Source organism: Diabrotica undecimpunctata, chromosome 1 (genome assembly GCF_040954645.1).
Source record: "Diabrotica undecimpunctata isolate CICGRU chromosome 1, icDiaUnde3, whole genome shotgun sequence".
Lineage (NCBI taxonomy): Eukaryota > Metazoa > Arthropoda > Insecta > Coleoptera > Chrysomelidae > Diabrotica > Diabrotica undecimpunctata.
The window spans coordinates 166215236-166241574 of NC_092803.1; the positions used below are offsets into that span (position 1 = coordinate 166215236).

The 26339-nt window shown below is 32.3% G+C and overlaps 1 protein-coding gene and 1 long non-coding RNA gene across 2 annotated transcripts in view; one reads left to right on the forward strand and one right to left on the reverse strand.

The window, feature by feature from the left end:
- Nucleotides 1-26339, forward strand: part of LOC140432515 (neo-calmodulin-like) — a 315188-nt gene that overhangs the window by 68867 nt on the left and 219982 nt on the right. The window contains exon 2 of the mRNA XM_072520458.1: nucleotides 22666-22938. Coding sequence (XP_072376559.1) covers nucleotides 22849-22938 — 90 coding nt within the window. The 5' untranslated portion in view covers nucleotides 22666-22848. The remainder of the gene's footprint in view (nucleotides 1-22665; nucleotides 22939-26339) is intronic.
- LOC140432516 (uncharacterized) overlaps nucleotides 1-26339 on the reverse strand; it is a 38906-nt gene that overhangs the window by 6693 nt on the left and 5874 nt on the right. The window lies entirely within an intron of this gene.

A 26339-nucleotide genomic window follows, 5' to 3' on the forward strand; every position in this document is an offset into this window, starting at 1 on the left:
GAGACACGCGACAACGTGCTTTCCGTTAACTACTACGCAAAACATAATGCATGTATGTCCCAGAAAATATTTGCTGACTGGTTCAAAAAGGTATGTACTGCAAACCAAAATTTGTTTATCTATTTTTCTAACATCTTGTTTTTTAAGTTTTTATACCGGACGTTCCACAATACTTGCAAGCAAAAAATTTGCCACCAAAGGCGATTCTCATTTTGGACAATGCACCTACCATCCTGAAGCCGGTATGCTGCGAAGTGACAATGAAAATATCACCTGCTCTTTTCTGCCTGCGAATACAACATCATTGATACAGCCAATGGATCAATCGGCCATTAAAACATTCAAAGAAGATACAGGAAAAAATTTATTCAAAACCTAGTTATGGAAGAGGAACATTCTTTGCCAGAATACTGGAAAGCATACAATTTAAAACACGCAGTCGACAATGCTGTGTCAAATAAAACATACAAATAAAATAAGAGTTATACTATGAACTTTTTTTTGTTCTGTTAACCGTCTTTTCGATTATCCGTCATACCCTTGGTCCGGTGCCCTGACGGATAATCGAGGTTCCACTGTACAATAGAAATATGCTTTATTACCACTAAAAATTGTACAATTTTATGGACAAAGCCTACAAAAAGTCAGAAAAATAACAAAAATTTACTGAAATTACATAAATCGTTAATATCACAAAATAAAAGATAATAATATACACAATATATTGCAAAATTTAAATCAATTGCAAATTGCATAGTTTAAGTTGCTGCATGTGATACTGAAATATATATTTATACAAATACTTTAGTTACTTGTAAATAAAGCTATTCGTTCAGAAACTCTTCTACTGAATAACATGGTCTTTCAGATAGATAGATTTTTGTCCTTTTACGGAACTTAAGGAAAGAAGTTGAAGATTTTTAAGTTGCAAAGGAAGAAGGATGTACAATTTTGTTGCTGAATATAATATAGATTTCTTTACTAACTCAGTGGATGGGTTTAGTAAATACAAATCAAAGGTTGAATTTCTGGTGGAGTAGTCATGATTAGGTCTTGCTGGAAAAAACATGTAGATGTTTACGAATTAAGAAAACACTTTCTAATATCTATAAAGAGGAAAGAGTTAAAATTCCGTGATTTTTTAGTAGTTTTTGCAATATGTTATTCTACTGTGGCGAAAAAGATACTGTATTGCTCTTTTTTGAAATTTAAAAACAACATTAAATTGGGGCAGCCGTTCTAGAACCCAAAAAAAGACCATATCAAAGATGAGACTTGAACAAAGAAAAATATGTTATTTTGGAAGATGCTAAATAGATTTCTTCGAAACAGATCGCATTGCATAGCAGGCTGAGGCTTCTAAGAAATTAGAAATGACTTCCACCACCACTTTTTTAATTTGAGGCGTTTTTGCACCACCTCTGCTACAAAATTGGTATGAAATAGATGATTTCCACTGTTTTCTTAGACCTCTTACCATACAAACTAGAACATAAACCATCTATACACCTACAATGCTCATTGTAACGAAGACTTGGCATAATTACCATTTTATCAAATATTATAGCTATATGCTTATCAATTTCTTCCATTTTTGATTGTTGCTTTTAGTGACTCAAATATTAACTTATTAATTCCTGGACTCCCAATAGTTTGAGCCAGAAGTTTGTTTAATGATGACTTACTGGGTAAGATAAATATATTGAAAAAAATACTATATGAACGAGCACTTTGTTTTTATAAAGACAAAGTTAAACATTTCTCATTAAGAGTAAATCGTCTTAGCTTTTTTGATTTACAGCTCTCTCTGTACTGAATTTGAATTAGCATAGCTGCCATTCTATTAATTTTCTGAAGATCAACCAATTTATTTTCTTTATTAAACTCTTTATCTTCAAACAGTCAGCGTTTAAAAAACTTTTTACTATTTTTTTCAAAAAATATTTATGGTGTAGTTGTTTTAATGCTTCATATAATTTTTTTACTTTTAGGGGTAATTGTACTTCTTGATATCTTACACTGCTGCAATATTTCAGCGGTGTGATATTCTTAAGGGAAACACCTAAAAGTAAATGTGATGTTAATTTCTTTATTCACTTTCTTCTTCACATTCTTTATTCTTACAAGACAAAATCTATTCATTATATTAACCTTCGTGTAGTGGCATTACTGCGTGAGAGACTTAGTAGACTGTTTTTTGATGTGAGTATTAAACAATTTATAGTAAGTACTAGAATGTTTCAGTACCTTCATATAACTTTGTTAGATTTTAGCAATAGGAGACTATGAACACAGGCAATCTCCCATTTCTAGTTTTTAGCCCCAGCTGGTCTATTACACAGAGGCAACTAAACTTATAAAAAACTCTAGTATCACTTTTCGAAGATTAAGCAAACTAAAAATTTTATTTCAAATCCTTTATAAAAGGTATATAATAAAATACCCAAACGGGCTATATCACAATTACATTACAGAAGGTTTTGGGAATGTAAATTCCGTTACATGTTGTTTTCACCCATATATTTTAGTGGCTCATAGCATGTATACTTCGTAAGTATTAACCACATTTTGCATTAACCTTAGTCAACATTTTAAATTTTACGTTCTTTTTAATTAAAGTGGTTATATACTTTCAGGTTACACTGATGATGGAATTTACATTCCGAAAACGTTCTGTAGTGTAATTGTTATATATCCCGTTTGGGTATTTTATTATATACCTTTTATAAAGGATTTGAAATAAACAATTTTGTGATACATGGAATACAGCCAGCTACAGGAACTTAGTTTCCTAGTGAATATTAAGCAAACTGTTAATTTTATAATTAATCATATTAGAGAATGTTTACAAATCTGCTGATGATAATAAAAAATATAAAAGTTTAACTACAATTACCTTTTAAATCCTTACTCTCATTAGTTTGTACAATTAAAATCTCTTCGTTTGGCAACTGTGCATAATTGTGTTCTGCAACTAAAAAGTTTCATAAAATAGTAACCAATTGGAAAATTATTAATTGTTATCTTTCCACTATTTACTATAAACTAAAATGATTGACACATGTGTGTAGATTGTGCAGCTCTACTTTTTGAAGAACTTTCAACTAAAACAAAAAGTTAATATAATAATTTATACCATGATTCACTTCAAGTAAAATAATTTTTATTAATTACATATATCAGGGTTACTTACTTTCTGTTACATTTGATTCCGCACACAACATTGAAATACTTCTGGGATGTAGATTAGAAGACGAATCTAAAATCAATCAGCTATTTGTTCCTCAATCAATCAAACTTTTGCTATAAACTACACCCAAAACCGTCTTCTTGGATGCATTTTCCGTCACGTGCGACCGTTTGTAATGTAAAATATTAGATTCTTGTTTTTTATTCATATTTCAAATGTCTCATACTTGGCGCCACAACTTTAAATTGAAATTTTATGTCATGGGTTTTAAAGATTGTTCTCTATAAATAGAAATTTTACAACGGCTGGTTAATGAAAGTGGACAATTTTATTGATCTCACGAGAGTTGTAAAAAATGGCAAAATCGCGCCACATTTATTTATTTAAAACCTTTATGAAAACTGAGTTTATTCTCGGCAAAATACATAAACTGCATACGAAATCTGTACTCTTTACCTTTAAAACGCATCTTGATTTTTGTCGATAGGACACTTGGATCAAAAGATATCGGATTTTTACCGTCGAGCTGATACAAATTTTGTTGAACATTGATTTCGTGCGCTTAACTGACATTCAAAATCGACGGTCGCTTCAAGCCTTGTTTCTAAGAGAACAGTTTATTCTACACAATAAGTGCTTATAAACATTTACACCAAACCCGGGTGTAAAAGTAGTAAACTGTTTTGCATCTTCTTTGGGGTCCAAAAATTAATATTCTCTGCAAAATTCAGCTTGTTCGTATGATTTTTAGGGGTCAACTCTCTGACGACTGGACTATCATAATTAAATTCACATTAATTATAACATAAATAAATTCACAAATACATGTGAAACAGATAACCAAATGATTAAAATCGATTATTTATTACTGTATAACTAGAGAGCAATTATGAAAAGAAGATCAGTTTGTTAATCAGATTAATATAAACATTATTAAACTGTAGTCCCCATAAAAATCAAATATGTATAATGAAAAATGGAATAAAAAAAAATCATTCAAAATATAGACAGCATAAATATAAACTAGACAGTTTTTATACCATTCCTTAGTTGCTTGTACAAAGATTACTAAAAAGCCAACTAAACAGTTTCCATTTTTAACTTATATTCAACAAAAAAGATGAAAAATGAACGTACAGGATCACCATAAAAAAAGGAAAATACTTAAAAATACTCTCCTTCATGAAGCAATAAGGGAAGCTATATTAAAATAATCATCAGAAAGACAAAGTTACTAATAGTGGAATTGTGGAATTAAATAGAATTAGTAAATCTTATGAAACAAAAAAAAATGACATACACTGAACGTTCACCTGCCCGCCCCCCCACCTCCCCCTTTCTATTCCCTTGAACAATAAAACCTTAATCAATAAAAGTTTGGATAACTAGACTGAGGCGCGAGTAAAATGTTGTTATATTCATCGTCTGTTTGAATTGAAAATCGTAGAAAGCACATATTTGGATGAGAATTTGAACTTAGGTTTCGAACAAGTAGTAGAAATTTTCTCGGTTTTTTACTTTTTGCTTTATTTTTAGATGTCGTTGTATGCGTCTTTAGGAAGTTTTTTTTTCATATTTTATGAGGTGGGTGGGAAATCTTCGTGAGATACCAGGTCTTATGTCTCGTATGTGGGATTCCCTCACCGCCGATGAGATGGCTGTCGAGGCCACCACATGTGACGCTCAACCCAAATCTCGCTGGGGTGAGAACCTACCCAGTAAAACAATCCGTTCTCTCAACTGCGCTTGTGATCCACGAGTACAGTCCGGGTTTTGCTCTGGTCGCGGCATATCTGCTGTACTATATCCACTGCTTCACGTCCCGTTAAATATCGCTTAACGGCTGGACTTAAATGCCACAAACTTTTTTTTTATGACCACAACAGTCTTTCTTCAGTCTCCTTGGACTGAAACGCCTATCTAACGAATGCATTGGTTCTTGCCCACGCGTCTTCATCCTCACACATCCTTGCAATAATATCACTTACGGAATCGAAACGAACACCATTCCTTCTCTTCAATTCCAATCTACCCATACTCCATCTTGTACATTTCGACATGTGTATGTGACACAGTGTCGACCAAACCGCAGTAAGGGCATGTTTTGTAGCCGCTTTCTTGAACCTAAAGTTATATAAGCGGAAACACCCGTAGCCCGTGAGAACCTGCGACAGAAAATAATCTAAACGCCGGTGTCCACATTCGAGCCACGTCTTTACGTTCGGTATAAGTTACTTGGTCTACTGTGCCACATTCACAGTTGCCTCCCATTCCGCTTGCCACATCCTTATAGATGTGGCTCTGTCTTCACGTTTTACACTCTCAGTCACACCAGTATTACGAGCACAATGAAATAAACAGGTCCTCTTGCATGCCAAGATGTGAGTGGGCATGCAGCCAGTGATGACCGACAATGCTGCCGCAGAAACAGTCCCGTAAAAACTTGCTAGACTGGGATCACCTAAAGAACGATACATTGTAACACCTCGTGCAAAGCCTTCTCCTTTCAGGTTTGGGTCCACCTATGTTGGGCATTATCCCTCCCAGTGCTGCCGCTCTCTGCGTGGAAGGTGCGCGTCACCACCCGCAGATGTCCAACTTCCATTGGTGTGGAGAGTTACTCCCAAGTACTTAACGCACTTTTTTGGAGTGATCTCCGCACCACCGCACTCACATATAACATTCTGACGTTTCCGTAGTCCCTTAAGGATCACGGCCTCGGTCTTCTCCTCAGCGAGTTTCAGACCGCGCTCACTCATCCAAGCTTTTGCTAGGTCACATGCACTTCGTGCCTTGTACAGAAGTTCTTTGCTACTACCAGCCACGCAAGGTCATCCACGAATGCGAAGGGGGTGACCCTCACTGTATTCAAGGCGCAAGACTTCATCATATGCCAGGTTTCATAGCTTTGGGCCAGGGTCGGACCCCAGTGGCACCCTAGCCGTAACATTCACAAGCACACCCTTCTAAACCAGGATCCTTCTCTCGGATAGATAGTCCGAGATTAAGTTCCTTAAGTAGCCAGAAAACTTTCTATCCTCAACCACTCTCATCACTGTTTCCCATTACAGTGAATTGCAGGCTCTCCTAACATTTAGTAGAAGCAAGGTTTTTGGTTACGGGCCTCCATATTTAACCCTCGGTAAACTTCTAACACTGGATCAGTTGTGCTAACATTCTTACAAAACCCATATTGTCTAGGGGATAAGCCTCTAGACCTCTCAATTGTTTTATCGATTCTCCTGCTCAGCATTCTCTCAAACAGTTTACAAATACAAGAGAGGAGACAAATAGGTCGATATTTTTCCTCTCCTTTGGGTAGGAGTATTAGTTTCGATGTTTTCCAGTCTGCGGAAAAGCTCTGTCCAACGAGGAGGCTGCCTCCAGTCGGTCCAGGCGTTTAATTACTTCAGGCAGTATGCCATCTAGACCCCGGGGACTTGCAATACCTTGCGGTGCTTAAAGGCTCCCAACGCTTCAGCGAGTTCATCTAGGGAGAAGGAGTTAGCTTGTTCAGCAGACGCATCACTCCGCGTCTTTAGGAAATTATTTTATTATTTTAGATTTCTCATGTCGCTTTACTCATCGTCTGTTTGCTATGAAAATCGTAAAAAGCACAGATTTAGGTTGAGAATCTGAATTTTGTCTTCGAACAAGTAGTAGAAATCTTCGTATTTTTACTTTTTGCTTTGTTACTATAGTGTTTAAGTGACGTAATTTGTAAAATTATTTTAAATAGATATGGCAGTAATGCCTTATTTTAAAGAGGAGAATTTTACTCTCAGTCACATCTTTCATAATGGAGACCATTTAGTATTTAGTATTATTCAATGGCGATTATACAAAAAAAAGTAAGAACTCCCATAATAATATGATAGCCTCCAGTTTTTATAAAAAACGCTCGAACGGGTCGATTTGTTTCTTGCATCCTACTTTCCAATGCTTTTTATCTCGCAACTAATTATCCTGTAAATGCCATTTGGTCGAGCGTCCTCTTCTATTTCTCTGCACTGGTGTCCACTCCAATTTTTTTTGTCACCTGTCTTTATTATGTCCATACCATCTCAAAGTCTGGTGTCACTTATTGGTGTTCCAATACCCATTCTTTTCCATATCTCATTTCTTATTTTGCCGTAAAATGTTAGCCTACAACAAGGTCTCCAAAACCCCATTTCCATTGACAATAGCTTTTTTTATGTATTCTGTCATTTGCCAGATCTCAGCTCCATAAGTTGCGATACTCCATAAGACTATGATCTTGTAGATTCTGATTTTTTTATTTTGTTTAATTTTTGTGTTCCACAGCAAGTAATTTAGTTGTTTTGTCACCTGCTTACCTTGTTTAATTTATTTCTTTATTTCAGTGTTACCAGAGCCCCTATAGTAATTATAACTCAAAGGTAATTGTATGACTCAACATTTCTAATTTCGATCTGCTCTTCCAATCTGCTGTCGAATCGATGATCGAATCGATGATCGAATCGATGATCGAATCGATGATCGAATCGATTATCGAATCGATTATCGAATCGATTATCGAATCGATTATCGAATCCATTATCGAATCGAATAGAATAGAAATAAAATAGAATAGAATAAAATAAAATAAATTAAAATAAAACCATCGCTCCTTGCGATGATAAAAAAGCTATGGTTTCTCTCCTCGGCCACTCCCGGAGTACCACATCCCGTTTTTTATTTAAAGATATTTATGTCACTTTGTTCACATGACCCCAAAATGTATTTATGTTTTCTGTTAATAATTAATTTCATCTATCGTCCAGTTCTGTAAGACCTCCAAGTCTAGTTTTTATCAGGACTTTTTAGTCAACGGTATGGTTTTTGAAAATATGTTGTGAAATTCTAAAATATTTCAAGCTTTTGATATTTCTCCGTAAATATGACATTAAAATTTATAATTAACATGCTATATAGAAATTTGTTTTAAATCTACAAAACCAAACATTTTCAGTTTCCAGTTTTGGTTAGTTTTTCCTTTATTAGAAAGTAATTTAATTTGATGAACTGCAACCCAAACAAAACTATGCACTTCGGATAGCAAATTGCTACACAGTTGAGTTAATGCACCAGCCGGAGTATTAAGGTATTCACAATCTGTCGTTTTGAGCGAAATTTACCTTTCTCCTCTTTATTTCTTCGACATCAAAAATGTTTAATACTGTTTTACACTTTTTCTTTTCCCAGTTCGGTTATTTAGGAACCATAATTTATCGAGACATAAAATCGTCATTTTATTATATAAGAACATATAAATCTCATAAAATAAGTCAGTAGATAACGATACCATATAATATTTCCTAAAACTTTCATAATATTGGCCATAAACTGTTACAGTATATCCCAATTCCAAAAACTAAAATTAATATTAGAACTTAATATTGATTAAGAACAAATTATTAAAACAAATAAAAATTTCCTTTTTTAAATAAACAAATTTTAAAATTGTATTTAATATGAAAAAGTAGAAATAAAATCCAAGCATATGCTCCTGCGGCAGACAAACCAGACAAAGAGGGCAGACACGAATTGAGGGGCAGACAAGAATTGAGGGCCAAAATGAAATTTTAAGTAATAGTTTACTTTTATACCCGAAAAAATCGCACGAATTGAGGACCAAGGAAGGTATAAAATATTATTAAAAGTACGAATCCCAATAATCGTAGATATTTATTTGATATTTTATGGGATATTTATATAGATGTTTCTTTTCGGGAAATTGTATTATCTACACCTAAACATGTCCAAAACGTTTCACCACTTTTAAGCACTATTTTTTCACGATACTTATAATCATCCAATACAATCTCCGGTGTTCTCGAATTGAGGACCGCTACCTGAACAGCCAAAATAAGTGCACCGAATTACGGACCGAACGAGATTTTAATGTAAGGAAATATTTAAGAATAAAATATTATTTTAGATTTAGTTCATTTTGAGCTGTCTTGAAAGGTAGTCAAAATGAGTGAAATTAAAATGATCTTAAGTGAAAAGGGAAACTCGTTACTTGTATTGGATGATTATAAGTATCGTGAAAAAATAGTGCTTAAAAGTGGTGAAAAGTTTTGGACATGTACGGTAAATAAATGTAACGCAAAATTGTTTATGCTAGGTGTAGATAATACAATTTCCCGAAAAGAAACATCTACATATAAATATCCCATAAAATATCAAATAAATATCTACGATTATTGGGATTCGTATATATATATACAAGGATTTCTACAGTTTTCACTGTATTCCTTCGCTCAACCGTTTTCTCCAATTTTTCCTGTTTAGCCAGTCCCCTTCCTGTAGGTTTCTTCTACTCATTGCTTCGTCCACCTCATCTCTGAAAGATCTTCGGGGTCTGCCTCTCTTTCTTCTTCCTATCGGGCTCCACTCTGTTATTCTATTTATCCACCGATTTTGGTCTGCTCTTCTGACATGTCCGTACCATGTTAATCTCTTCTGTTCGATGTAGTCTATTATGTCGGAGTTCATTCCCATTCTCCTCTTAATCTCCATGTTATTTATTCTGTCTCTTCTTGTTACTCTGCAGCTTCTCCTTAGGAATTCCATCTCTGTTGCTCTTATTTTGTTTTTGGTTTTCTTATTTATTGTCCAATTTTCACACCCATAAGTGAGGATACTTCTTGTCATGGTATTATATATTTTTTTCTTTGTTTTCATGCTGATGTTCTTATCCCATAGTACCGGGTTCAATTTTCGTATGCAGTCTCTTGTTTGTCCTAGTCTATTTTTTATCTCTTCCTCCGTTGTTCCTTTATTTGATATTATGAAACCTAAATACTTATACTTGTCTGTTCCTTTGATTTGTTTACCTTCGTCTATTTCCAGCTGTTTTATTTCTGTATTCTCCGTTGTTAGGTATTCAGTTTTCTTTAGGTTTATTTCCATCCCATTCTTTGTATATTCCTGCTCCAGTTTTCTCATCATAAAACTGAGGTCATCCTCGTCTTGTGCGATCACTATTTGGTCGTCGGCAAAACTTAGCGTATATAGATATTCGTTCCTTACTGGTATACCCATTCCTTCGCACTTTCTTTTCCATGGTTTCAGGGTTTTTTCCAGGAATATTTTGAACAGGGTGGGGGATGTGGAGCAACCCTGTAGTAGTCCCTTTGTCGTCTTAAATGGCCTGCATATTCTATTGCCCGTTTTGATAGCTACTTCGTTATTCTTGTAGAGTGCTTTTACCGCGTTTATTAATCTTCGTGGAACTTCGATGTCTTCCATTGCTTCCCATAGCTTGGTTCTAGGTATTGAGTCATATGCCTTCTTAAGATCAACAAAAGCCAGATGGACGGATCTATTTTTGGCCATTCTTTTTTCTATTAGTTGTTCGACCGTGTAAATGTGATCTAAGCATGCTTTCCCCGCTGTGAAACCTGCCTGGTCTTCTCCGATTTTATCTTGTATATATATTTCTAATTTTTCCTTTATGGTCTTTCCATACAGTCTGCCTATAGACGATATAATGCTGATTCCCCGATAGTTTTCGCAGTTTTTTCTATTTCCTTTCTTGTATATTGATGTCATATATGCTTGGGTCCATTCTGCCGGTAAGTCTTCTCCATTCAGTGCTCTCTCAAACATTTTATGTATCATACGGAATAACTTTTCCGATCCGTTTTTTATCAATTCATTTGGTATTCCGCCGGGACCTACTGCTTTTTTGTTCTTTAAAGTTTTGATCGTTCTTTTTACCTCAGCTAGGCTTAATTCGATTTCGTCATGTGTGTAGATTTCTATTCCGTCTATTTCTGATTGTTTGAATTCGGGGCGGTCTTCGGTTAGCAATTTTTTATAGTATTCTTGCCATTCGTTTTCTTTGATTTGACCGATCTTAATTTTCTCTGTCTTATTTCTTTGGAGCGACTTTAAAATGCGCCATGACTCTGAATTTCTCGTTCCTTCTATGTGCTGTTCTATCTCTGTGCATGTTTTTTCCCATCTTTCATTTTTTTCATTTGCTACTTTTCTTTTCACTTCTTTATTTTTTTTCTGTATAGTTCCAAGTCCTCATAGTTTTTTGTGTTCAGGTATTTTATATGAAGTTCTTTTTTCTCTTTTATGCATGTTAGTGTGTCTTTGGTTAATTTCGTAGTTTGTTGGGTGTATTTTTGGTCCACTTCTCCAAGAGCTTCTAGGGCTGCTGTCTTCATGCAGGTTTTTATGTGTTCGTATGTTTGTTCTAATGATTCATACCGAAACTCTTCTAGCTTTTGGTCCAATCTTCTCTTATATAGGTACTTTTAATAATATTTTATACCTTCCTTGGTCCTCAATTCGTGCAATTTTTTCAGGTATAAAAGTAAACCCTTGCTTAAAATTTCATTTTGGTCCTCAATTCGTGTCTGCCCAGCGAAGCGATATCCAGCAATCATCACAGAAGTAAGAGTAAAACGGACATAGTTAGGTGGGAAAAAAATACATAAGATATAAATCAAAGCTGGTATAATAGTGGATAAAAATAAGTTATATAGGTTAGTAATGAATGTCGTTTTCTATAAAAATAAAAATATAGATAGATAAATAGCAACTTTTGCCCAAAACATGATATATTGGCCGAATTAACAGATTACAGATTTTTATTAAAAATTAGTGAAAAAGAAAGAAAATTATAATGAAAACTATTATTCATTTTTGTAGATTTTAGAGAAATAACTATCACATAGTTGCGAAGTAAGTCTACAAATAGGCAATAATTTTCTAACAAAACCACTGGTGTGGACAAATTGAACTAGCTCAATCCAAACAAGTTCTTTGTTCTGATCGCCGACGAGATCCCTTTATTCTTTTAATTTTTCAAAAATGCAGTCGTTTATCGCAAAACAGCAATTGAACGGTCCGTCATAGAGAGTTTTATTTTCCTCTTTTCCCGAATACAGGTCACAAACAAAACCGGGAACAATGGGATACGCTCGTTATAGATTTCAGAAGTCCCTATAATGCATAAAATTTTCCCGAATATGTGTCAGGTTTCGCGAAAAATACTCAAAAGTTTTCTGTACCAAATGCGGTGTTCCCGAGTCTTTCAGTTGTGTAATATAATATTTTTAGAATTCTCAGTATTTGATAAATTTGAAGTTTTATTTCTGTTCTATATGACATATGGATTCGCGGGAACTTATGGCATATAGAACGAAGTTTTATTAAAATATTTTATATTAAATACATTTCTTATACGTTATTTGTAAAGACTGATGGTGAAAGGCAAATGTCATATTCATATATTCTCTTTAAGCGCTGAAGATAATATAATTACAGTCGAAGAAATAAGGTACATAAGTAGTACTTTGGACCTATTAACGAAAACGAAATATGGAGATCCAGGTATAACCATGAACTCTACCAACTGTTCAAAGAGACACCGATCTCAGAATGCGTTAAACTTCAGAGACTCCGCTGGGCTGGTCATGTAGTAAGAATGGAGACAAAAAGATTGCCGAAAAGAGCCCTAGATAGTAAAATGCAGAGTGCAAGACCAAAAGGAAGGCCACGGAAAAGATGGGAGGATGAAGTGACAACGGACGCGCAAAATTTGCTGACGTGAGAACCTGGAGAATATCGGCGCGGGACCGACAAGGTTGGAGGCATAGTTTGGAGGAGGCCAAGGCCCGATTTGGGCTGTAGCGCCATTGGAGAGAGAAGTAGTACTTATTATCAAGTTTCCGCAAAGTAAGATGGATTTTAATGCGGTTTGTGAATTAGATTTGTAACATTCTCTACACACATTGTGACCTTATTTGATCCAAATAAAAAGTGCATTTTAAAAGTAAATATTTAAGTATTTAAAAATAAAAAAATTGTAACTCTATGAATATTAATACAAATGAGAGCATTTTTTTACTCGAGGATTTTTGAGTTTGCTAAACACAAATATGATACCGGCAAAAGCCTGCGAAGTACATGGTTCCCGGAAGAGTGTTGTAGACGCCTTCCTCTGAAGTTTGGTGAAAATTCAATATATAATTAGCCAAAACTCGTAACTAAAAACCTTCAAAATTGAAGGGGCATTTAAAATTGATGCACCAGGAATACAGTAGTATGCCAATAGTTTTTTTTATTAATAAAAAGAGAGAATTAATAGCTACCAAAAAAACTATGTCTTTGAATTTTTTTCAGAACGCTCAATCTGAAAACCTTCTACTGGCTTCTTATGAAATACATATCAAAATTAATTGCTGAAACCGGTTATCCTCACCCAATTTCCGAAAAATTATAGTACCAGCAATGAAAATAGTAGCATCTCAGATATGTCATAAAAAGCAGGAAAAGCAAGTGAATTCGCTGGCTCTATCAAATAACACAGTGAAACGTAGGGTTGTGGAATTGGCAGATAATATTGAAGAAACTATTATAAATCACTTAAAGAAGTGTTTTACCTCCTTATGAAAATTATTTGTCCTTTCAAGATGATGAAACTATAGATCAGATAATGTGAATCTAATGTGTTTTGTAAGATACGATTTTGAAAATACTATTCACGAAGAATTTCTATTTTGTAAATATCTGTCAACAAAAATAAACGGCTGAAGAAATATTTAATCTGATTAATAGCTACGACAATGGAATTGAATGAAATGAACGTTGGGACTAAGTAGCGATGGAGCACGGGCAATGGCAGGCTCTTGTACTGGAGTTTTTCCGAGGATCAAAACCGTAGCACCAGAATGTGTTTGGGTGCATTGTAGCATCTACAGGAAGCGAATGATATTCGTATTTGTCGACCTCAGCAACCTACGAGTAACAAAATTGGACTCATTTTTATCAATATTTATTCATTTTGGTAATACAAACATGCATTTTTTCACAAACGAATGTCCATCTCCATAGATTTCTATCTCTGGCCTTTTCGTTTAATTTGTGCATTTATTTTCTCCATATTCCTCTGATTTGATTAGCCAGTCTTGTTGGGGATCTTCCTCGTGGTAGATGGACATTGCTAGAGTGCCTTTTATTATTTTTTAATTCTCTTAAAAGCGAATTATTTGTTCTATGGTCTGTCCAAGGACTTACAGACCACAGACCACGGTAATATTCTTCTACAGAAAATTTAATTGGCATCTATCTTTCTACTTTCAGATTGTCGTAGTGTCCAAGATTGACATCTGTATGGTAGTATTGGGAATATTAACAGTTGTCCAATCTTATTTTAAGGGAAATTAAAATTACCGTGGTTTCCTTATTTTGGTCATATTCAATACGGTGTTTAAGTTAAAGCGTAATAGTGAAAATAAAATTACATATCGTGCAAAACTAGTCACTAGTAATTTTAATTAGAGAATATACAGACTATACAGAAACTTTTGCGCCAGTAATAAGACTTAATTAAGTACTTTTTATAAAATTAGGTTTGGATATTACATGATATTACTCGTTTAGTTGTTAACACAGCATTTCTAAATGGTTATTTGAAAGAGAAAATATACATTCAATCACCAGAGGGTTTTAATTTAGCCGGTAGCAAATTTTTAAAATTAAATAAGGCTATTTATGGTCTTTAACAGTCTTCTAGGGCCTGGAATTATGAAGAAAATAATGTTTTGGAAAATATTAAGTATAAGAAATCAAAACATGAACCTTGTGTCTTTATAAAAAGGGAAAATAATAAAATTACGGTCGTAGTAGTATATGTAGATGATTTTTTGTGTTTCGAATAAGACAGGAAAATAAGTAGACTAAAAAATAAGTTGAAAATTATGTTTTATTAAAGATTTAAGTAGAATTAAGGAATGTTTAGGTATGCAAATAGACTTTGATCCAAATAATTTATATTATATTGCTTTGAATCAGAAAAACTATATTTTTAGTTGTTAAAGAAATTTAATATAAATGATGCCAAAGGAGTTAAAACTCCAATTGAACCAAAGTTATCTTTTACAGTTGATGATAGTAACAATTGTATTAGAGATAAATTTCCTTATCAGAGACTAATTGGTAGCTTGATGTATTTATCTATTTTAACCAGACCAGATATATTATTTAAAGTTAGTTTCTTAAGCCAATTTAACAATGTATATAATGAGTCTCATTGTAAATGAGCAAAAATAGTATTGAGGTATTTAAAAGACACTATTAATTATTCTCTGATTTACGAATTCTCTCTTATTCTGAATCACCCTAAAAGATAATTCAGAATTACAAGGTTTTGTAGATGCCGATTAAGCAAGCAATATATTATGTGCAAAATGTACATAATGTGCAAAACAAAAAAAGGTAGCTTTATCTAGGTGCGATCCAGAATATATGGTCTTTTTAGAGTCCACTAAAGAGGTATATTTCTTAGGGTTTGCTAAGTGATTTAATTGGAAACAGTAAATGTATTACTTTATTTAATGATAACCAAAGTGCATTAAACTTATCAGCAAATCCAATTTATCACAAAAGAAGTAAGCATATTGATGTAAGATATCATTTTTTGAGAGACCTAATATCTGACACAACCATTAATGTAAAATATATACCTACTGATATTATGCCAGCTGATGTGTAGACTAACGGTCTAGTTGCTGAAAAGTTGCACAGATTATTGAAACTGTTAGGTATAGGTTACCTATAAATTTTGTAAAGTGGAGTTGTTAAAATATTGATATCAACCATTAAGTGTTAACAGTATCTTTCTTTACAATTACTTACCGTCGTCTTTAAAAACATTCAATAATCAAAAACAATTTTAAAAATGACTTATAGAATATTTATTGGATAAAATGTTCGACTCCATAGAGCAATTTTGGCAGAAGATGATTGGGTAGTTACAGATGTGAGGATGTACGTATGTTTTTCCTCTTTTTTTTTGTATAGGTACATAGGTTTATATTTATTTTATATACTTTTGGTAAATATTACTAGATACTGATGTTTTTGTTGGTATATCAGTACAAGTCTATTGATTTCAGCTTCTCTTAAAAATTTTCTTAAGCATTAGGCTAAACAGGATTGAAGACAGTGGTTCGTCCTGTCGTACTTTCTTACAACTTTCTTAATTTGAAGCTTTTATGATTTGCAATTGTTAACTTTTTTATCATTTTTGTACCGTCACTTTAGTCATTTGAGTTAATTGTTAGCACTTGAAAAATTTTGTTATTATATGTTTACATTGAGTAAAATTTATTTTACCGAAAAATAAAATCAGTGGAAAATATTTTGGAACATTCTGTGTGTCTCATTCCGAGCTTCGACTTATTTTCTGAACCATAACTCAATTTTCAATTTGGTGAAAAACGGTTCGGAAAATTAGATTTTGGAAATAAGGGAAAAAATATTCGTAATATATGGTAGAACATTTGGTAAAGTAATATGTCAACTTTAAATTCAGTACACTCTTCAAATTGAAATACACAAAATTGTATACACATCAAAGGAATTTCTGAAACTCACGAGGTAGAAAATATATTAGCTAAATAAATTTTATATACACATATATATATATATATATATATATATATATATATATATAAGAAAAAGGTTAATACAAGTTAATAGTAAAATAAAGGTACAGGATATCGGCATAGCTCGCAACAAAGAAAAAAATATATAATAAAACATGTGTATAAGATGGAAGGTAACCGTGTATACGTATTTCTGACTATTGGTCGTCTTCAGTACGGTGCAGCCAAGTTAGAAAAGGAGCATATTAACTTGGGAAAGTCTCACTCCTGTAGTGATCCTTTTTATTGTATTGTTGTTACCCGAATTACAAGACATAACTTAATCAAAATGATTCATAAATGTGTAGAAGTAGATGGAAATCATTTTGAACACTTAATAGTCACAGAAGGGCATAATTATAAAGCATATAATAGTCATTATATGCTTTAATAATAACAGTTTTTATTTTAAATTGATTGTACTGCTCGGATATCAATGTTAACGTCTAAAATAGAGGAGTTAAATATTAATTTCTTAAGGATATGTTTTAGGTATCTAATATTTTCAAAGATGCTTAATGGGAATTTTAAGGTTCTGTTCATAGACTTCTCGTCACTTATTTTTTTGGCTAATATAAAAAATATAATGAATGCAATACCAGATACATCTTATGTCTTATTAAGAGAAAATATTACTAATGTCGTTACAAACTTCTTAAATCAATCCCACAAAGAACATTCTATTATCAGTATATTAAATAAAATGTTTGAAAACACTAAACAATTCTTAAAATTACATCCAGATTTTTATAATGTGCAATCAAATAAGGAAGGGGGTACGGTAGCCATAATCCAAACCAAATATATTAAAAAATCTTTTCTAAACAACTTATTATGCACAGCAATAACCATTTTATTCGGGAGAGATGTCCTTCAATTAAAACATGGAGGATGAAAGTCCACCTCAGTTGACGAAGGGTATGTCATCATTTTTTGTTTTTTTTTTAATCAAGGTGAACTAAAATTCATTTTTTCCACAGCTAATGTTAAAGTGTTGCTATAACAACTGTTTTGAGTAGATAAAGTATCACTTTAACCGAAAGGGTAGATAAAGTGACACTTTAACAGTCTAATAATTTAGGTATTGAAGCTGTAAATAAATCTAATAAACCACTCTAATAATTGCTGTCACCATTTGTAGAAGACGTCTGTCTCAATATCCTTATCGATGCATCTACAATTCTTAGGGGATACTTATCCCTGTGAGCGGGGCAAGGCTTACTGGTTCCACTAGCCTGGACTGACTGGTTCCGCCCTCGCGGATTTACAAGAGGATAGGGAGATTTTGGGAGGAAGGGGATTAAGGACTTCTCGGTCTCAGGTCCTGCAAAGAGTGAGAGGCTATGGGCTTACGTTAGAAGCCGGAGCACTGCAATAGCGAAAATGTGTATCTCTTCTAGTCTCTACCTGTAACGGCCGGGAATAACAAAAAAAAACAAATTTCGAGTTTACAATGTATTAAATAGACTGTATACTACAAAATATCAGTTATGACCAATAATGTTGCGATCAGGCGCGAAGGGAGACGAGAAGAGACAAAGCAATGAATTAAAGGGCGGACAATTCCGTATATTAGATATACCTTGGGTTAGTATATAGATCTTAGTTACCTTCGCGTATTTAGGCTCTAGCTAATGAATACGCCTCCAGTCCTACAGGGATTCGAGATCCGTCAGTTTTAAGAAGTCAAAACGGAGCGCTATCGCGAACTTTCGAATCTCCAGATACCGGCACTTCTACGTTACACTATCCCGGCGAGTTAAATAGCGCGCTCACTGGCTGCGTATCGTCCGACCTCCGCACTTCTTGCGTGGGGCGCTCTAGAGTGCCAACTTCCCACTAGTCTTTGTTTTTATCTATTGCCAACTCGTACCTTAGATTCTTTTGTCACGTCCGAAGTGGAGATTTGTTTCTACGTTTTCGCTGATTATGCCATCTATTCCATGTGTTAAACTGGATCACGCTGTGTAAAACTTCTTAGTCAGCTCAATTCTTATCACTTGTTTAACAATTCGTACCTTGTATTAATTTTCAACAAGGTCTAAAGTGTCGTAATTTTTAAAACATTCAGGCATGTGTTAAACTGGGTCAATTGTTATTATTTGTTTTTAATTTGAAATGTACCTATACGTTAAACTGTGTCGAATTTATTCTTCATTAATTTGGAATATATAATAATTACTTAAATAATTATTACTCTTTTCTAGGCTAATTACCCCTTAAGTTTTCCTTCTTTATTTCCTTGCTATGTTTACATTACAACAGCAAGAGTAGATAAAATGTTTTAACTTTTTTTTATTCGATAAAAGTTACAAATTCAAACACATTAAGGATGAAAAACAACTGAAATTTTACAATTAATACTATTAGAAATATCTATTTTTCGAGGATCACAACTTGTACTCGTTTGCCTAAACACTTGATTCGCGGTACTGGATTGATTCTCTGGTCCACCAAGTATACACTTACAGCAATCTTATTGCTTATTGACTCTTCAATGTAAGATTCTGCAACAGATGACGATTTCCATCCACCTAAACGTTTAACTTTTACTAGATCAGCTCCAGAATTTACAAACATAGTAGCTAAAGAACGACGGAAACAATGCCCCGTGTACATTTCTAAATTTGCAAGTTTCAAAAAATCTGCAATCTTCTTGGGGATATTATAATATAGTGTTAATCCCCACCGGTTGAGTAGTGCACTTTTGCTGTCGGTAATTTACAAAAAACTTATTGTGAGGTACGTTTTGGGGCGCAAGGCAATATACTTTCTCACAATTTCCAAGAAACTCAGTCAACTTTTCTTGTCAGTAATAGAAAACGACATTTCCTGCTTGGTTTAAGTATCAGATAATGAAACGATTATCACCGATTTTTTGTCGTCCACGCATCGGACCTAGTCGCTCCATGCACACCAAAAATAGCAATAACCTTCATCAACAAATAGACGTCATCAGGAGCTTCTGTTAGAAATTTAATAATGTCATCTGGATTGCCATCCAGGATTTTGGACTTTTTAGCTTTGTATCCTTCACTCAGGTTTTTTAGTAAGGTGGTTAACTTGCTGAATTTAGATTGTCAGAATGTCACAATTTTCATTCACCAACAACGTACGCTTCAGCATCGAATAATACGACCATAATGAAGATGGCATCGCTTTCTTCAACTTTTCATAAAAATACGCCAGAAGTATTTTTTCACTCATGCCATTGATATTTTTAATACTTTTCCACTTTTTAAAAGACTGATATTCTTTGTCATATATCATCCTAGATTTTTGTGGCAACAATAAACTTTCTGCTTCCAACGCTGCATTTTCTACATCTGATGGCAGGTTTTCCTTTTCTTGTGTCAATTATTTTCCGTCCATTTCGCATTTATTCACCTTGTACACAAAACGCAATAATATTCTCCGCAAAAACCAAAACGTAACATTTGTTTGACATTTGTTGACAGAGTAATTCATATCCCTAGCAACGGAGCAACACAATTGCGATTTTTTGCTAAAAATTACAATTTTCTTTGAAATTCTATTTTTCACCTGAACTTGAAGTGTTGCTATAGAAAAAAATGTTGTATTGCACACGACGATAAAATCGCATTATCTTCTCGAGCATAATTAGAGTCTCGACTGATGTCTCGACGCTAAAAAACGCTCTCGAAGATAAAGTACAATTTTATCGTCTTGTACAATAAATAACTATTATTTTACAAGATTCTTATACTACTGTTAGGAATCAACGATATATTATGAAATTCGGTAAAAACTAATTTTCACATATATATCTCAAGCATTAAAAATTTAAAAAAAATCTCATATTCTGTTCAGTCATAAACTAATATGATTGAATTGAAAATTGATATGTCACGAACCATTTGTGTTTTTATATCCACATTGCAAAATAAAAGAGAAATACATAATTTACATGTTGATGTTACTTCTGACTTTTTTTACAATTGCAGAGTTTATTTTAAAAAAAAAACACATGTCCATTTTTTGCAAATTTGACTTTATATGTTGTTCGCATAGCATAGTAGTTTCTTTATCGATTACACGCATAAAATTGTTTAAAAATCCCAAATGTTTGGAGTAAACGACATAGAAAATTCGCATAGTTTTAGAAAAACAACAGATATCCATGCGGTTTGTTGTAAAAGCAACACTTGTCCCACCTTAGTCAACGATCATCGTGAAGCGTGAATAATCTTGGTCTTCTTGAATGGTGGAATGGTCAATAATATCAGGTAATGTTTGTTTCTTTTGTATTAGAAAAATAGTTCAGCATGACGGAAACTGTTCAACACAATACCTCTAATATTGTAAATGATAGCATTTATGATATCCGAACTACAGATCAACCACGAAAAGGGAAAAGTAAAGTTTATCGAAGGGAAACCATGAACCAAGCTAAAATACATGGAGTTGTATACACACGTAGTGGAGTGGTCCACGGAATCTACACGTGGAGTGGTCCACCACGTGTAGATTCTTTTATGTATAAAATTCGTTTACCGGGAAAAGACGGAAAAGTATTTGTGCCAAAGCTCTTCATAGTATTTTTGGTGTTACTGTAATGCAGATCCGTCGAATTAGAAATATCTTAGCAATGAGTGGATGTTCTCCAAAAGATGTCTGGGGCAAGCATACAAATAGGCCTAAGAAGACACACCCTGCTGATATACAAAACATAATAGCTCACATTTCTTCATTCAAAGGCGTCATTAAAAGATCATATATTCGGTAAAATTGGTGAAATTTGGTTTTTCTCTGATGCGGGCAATTCCTAATTGCCCGGGTCAGAACAATCTTAATTTGCTTTTCATATATCCTGGTGCATGTATTGAAATTATCCTCAGAGATAACACACGTATACCCAATACGAGGACATTCATACCTACCTTGCGACAGTGACTTAAGTCTCATTTCTCAAAAAAGTAGTTGTTGATGTTCCAGAATAATGGGATGATCTTATTCGGCAGTCAAGGTCTAAATCTTCTCCATTTAAAGTGGTTAATGCTGAGAAAGAAGCTGACTAGTTTCTTATGGACGAAAGTTTTAAGGATTTATTTTTAAAGAATCCAAAATCAAAAATTTCATTGTGAAACCAGCAATAATGTACCGAATATCTGAGAAATATCCTTAACAAACGTCAAAGTTATCACGGCCTATGGACGTTTCACACCATAACTAGAAAAACAACACCAAAATAAAGAAGACTGATACCACATAAAGTGAATAATAAAATAAGTTAACCAAAAATTTCACGATCTAATGGAGTTAACTAAATATCTCAAGAATCTTAGATTTTTGCAGCATTTTTTTTTGATGTTAAGTTCCTTGTACCGGTGTAGCTAAAGAATCCTCTTAATAAAGAATTTTATCTTAATCTAGAACCAGAATCCGGGGAAACCAAGGATCATACCCAGTCTTAGAAATATTTAGCGATGATAATAGCAGTGGTGACAAATAGACATCATAGAAGTTTTTGTTGAGAATTTCTATGAGGATATTATATATGTTCATTTTCCAATATATTTTTACCGATTTTGTTTAAAAATCAATAAAAATATATAATCAACGTGTATAATTATTTTAATATCCACATTTCTTCCAATGAATATCTTAGTAAAAGTAAGATTTGAAATAAATTGAAGCAGAGCAGTTTTTCTTGATTTGCCAAAATTTTAATTTTTGGAAAGTGTTGTTTTCCAAATAAATGCTTCAATTTCTAATTAAATTTTTATTCGATTTTATTCGATTATTGCTTCTAATATTTTAATATATTTGATTACAATGTCACTAAACTTTTCCTTCCGTCAAGTTTATTCAACAAGTAAACTTTTGCAGTTGTCGCATAAGATATTAATAAATATTTAAATTTTTGTTTCGTATCTCAATCCTGCATGTGTCTTGTTTTAAGTAAGTTTAAATTACCGATTATTAAAAAAATCACACACACACACACACAATTCAACAACACTAGGTGGTACATTTCATTAAATGTGTTTCTTTATTTAGGAATATGTAATTTTTTCCCGAAGTAAATCGTCAATATTTTCACGAGCGAAAAATCGAAACGATAAGCAATTAACCGCAATAAAAAGTGTAAAACATATTAAAAACTATCTGTAAATTTATGTTAATCTGAAGCTGTGATACAGAAGGTTAAGACAGTTTACAAAGACCATCAAGTTTATCAAAATGGCGTTCGCAGCTGCCAGAATGATTCTGAAAGACAAAAGAAGAAAAGCGTCGAAGGAGGAGTATGTACCTATAAGAAATAGGAGCAAGGTAAACTAGTTTTGATTTTATAATTTATTACTTCTTTCTCTAGAATTTTAACTATGAATATTTTTTTATAAATACTACTTTATAATTATTAGGAAGACATCAAACAAGAAATTTTAAATATTGTAAAAAGTGATTGAACTATAACTAACATAAGATCCACTCAACTTAAGCTGTAGACTCAACTGTAGGCCCATAATTGGAATGGTTTCAGTTTGACTGTAACATAGCATCTTAATAATCTTATCTTTAAACGCATTGTAATATCTCTACTACAGAGAACTTTGATTGTTGTGAATTTTGTTGAATGCGCTTCTTGCTTATCCCATACTTGAACTAACTTCTTCCTAGTAAGTACCATTATTGTAGTCATTTTTTCGTTAATTATAGTTCCCACATTATATGATATTATATAATATTAGGCAAAATTATATATCATATTATATTATATTATATTATATTATATTATATTATATTATATTATATTATATTATATTATATTATATTATATTATATTATATTATATTATATTATATTATATTATATTATATTATATTATATTATATTATATTATGTTATATTATATTATATTATATTATATTATATTATATTATATTATATTATATTATATTATATTATATTATATTATATTATATTATATTATATTATATTATATTATATTATATTATATTATATTATATTATATTATATTATATTATATTATATTATATTATATTATATTATATTATATTATATTATATTATATTATATTATATTATATTATATTATATTATATTATATTATATTATATTATATTATATTATATTATATTATATTATATAATATAATATAATATTATATTATATTATATTATACTATATTATATTATATTATATTATATTATATTATATTATATTATATTATATTATATTATATTATATTATATTATATTATATTATATTATATTATATTATATTATATTATATTATATTATATTATATTATATTATATTATATCGACTGGTCCTACGAAGACTGTAGTAACTCATTTTTTATGGAATTGAGATAATTATAAAAATATATCTACATCATTACCAAAATTTTTTAATCTATAAAATGGATGTTATTATACCATTAAGTAATACTTTTGATAATGATCTTACAAGAATAAAACAGATTTAAGACAGAAATGGTCGTAAGTGGCTTTTGAATGAGTAACTATAGTTTTTGATGGATATATTTTTAAAGTAATAAATATCAGACTTATTTGTTTCCTTCTTCTTCTTAGCCTTCTGTCGTCCATGTTTGGACATAGGCCTCTCCCAACTCCTTCCATCGGTCTCTATCCTGAGCAACATATTTCCAATTCGTTCCGGCTATTCTTTTAATGTGATCAACCTATCTCATCTGTGGTCGTCCTCTTGGTCGTTTACTTTCGTAAAGTCTCCAATGTTGTATTGTAGTATTCCAACGTTGGTCTTTTTGTTTAGCAGTGTGGCCCGCGAAGCTCTATTAAAGTTTGGCAATTTTTGTTGCTGTGTCCTTGACTTTTGTTTTGGATCTTACCCAGTCGTTCCTCTTTTTATCTGACAGTCGTATATCTAACATTGCTCTTTTCATTGTTTTTTCTGTTGTGGCTAGTTTATTCATATGTGCCTTGGTTAGGGTCCAGGTTTGACATCCATATGTCATGATAGGAAGGATGCATTGGTTGAACACTTTGCTTCTCAAGTATTGGGGTATTTTTCGGTTCTTAAGTATCCAACTAAGTTTTCCAAATCCTGCCCATGCTAGTGTTGCTCTTTGTCAAGTCTCAGGATTTGGCCTAGGTAGATATATTTCTGGATTTGTTCTATCTCACTGCCATATTATATTTCACTGAATATTTCATTTTATGTCTGTCGGAATGTAATCAGGGTCAGTATCAGAGTCTGCATGAAATGGTTCCTCATCGCTTTTCTTCTCAATTATTTCTTTTTCATTCCTATCTGCTTTATTCTCTTCTAAGCTTACTGAAATTAAACACAAAAGAGGTAAATACATGTTTTTATGCAGAATTTAAACCAACCTGTTGAACATTCAGGATTAATATGTCTCGTGGTCACTATGATCCTCATTAGTCTTTTTGTATTTGCTTTCTTTTACAATACTTGCAGCAATATGTTTATAAAATAGGTAGGTTTTTACTTATTTTATAATTGTTATTATCTTACTGTTATTTATTTAATTTTAAAAGAACGATAAGAACGGAAACTCGTGGAATTAATATATCAATCGGATATATCACAGGAAAAACATGGGACAGAGTATGTTATAAAGATGTCAGAAAATATTGTAATATAAAACAAAAAAATGTGATTAGAAAAATATTTTAAATAATGATAAATATCATAAGGTACTTTGGTTCAATTATTTCTTGTACTACAGCTAAAAAGGACGAGAAAATATATATCATATATCCTTATATAAAAATTTCATATAATAATTCCTAAGAACTAAATATATTTATTGAAATTCTAATCAAGATCTACAATATTCCTACGGGAACAACTGGGTTATATATCGCTAACTCACAAGAAGGTTTTAAGGGAAACCGCCTAAAGATATATTAAATTAATACCAATTATATAATCTTGAATTTAAACAAGTGGATTATTCCTTTACACATTGTAAATTCCCACAGATAGGTAAAAAGTATATTAACAGTATATGGGACGTGATTACAATATTCAATTAAACATTTAAATATTTTATACAAATTGGAAACAGATAATCTTATATTATACAAAAGAGAGGGTGTATAGAGATACTATTAGATTAGATTATATATATATATATATATATATATATATATATATATATATATATATATATGTGTGTGTGTGTATGTGTGTGTGTGTGTGTGATTATTAAGTGACTGTTTAATTATATAAACTGTTTTGATTATTGGGGAACGCAATCAATTTATGTTGGGCAAAAAGTAAAAAAAAAAACTATTTAAGCTTAGTTAGGGGCCGATACTTTTCGGAAATTTTATTTCCTTGCTCAAGACAATCTAAAAATGAAAGTTTATATTTAGATAAAACTAATATAAACAATGAAAACTTACTGCTCGTGAATAATAATTAATAAAATAACTTCGATACATATGAAGAATTTAAATAAAATTAAAATTAAACAAATTACATATGTTATATGTAATTTATTTAATTGTAACAATAAAGTGTTATGAATCATTTCGGTCTATCCCAGCCTCATCAGACACTTGGGCTGATACAAATTCAAACTCGGAAAGTCCAACGAATGTGCCCTAAAACTTTACCACTGCAGGTTTAACCACTTTACTTAACCACTTCACTTTTGTGGTTAGCGTACAGGGGCGTCACCTGCTTTGGCGGCCATGAA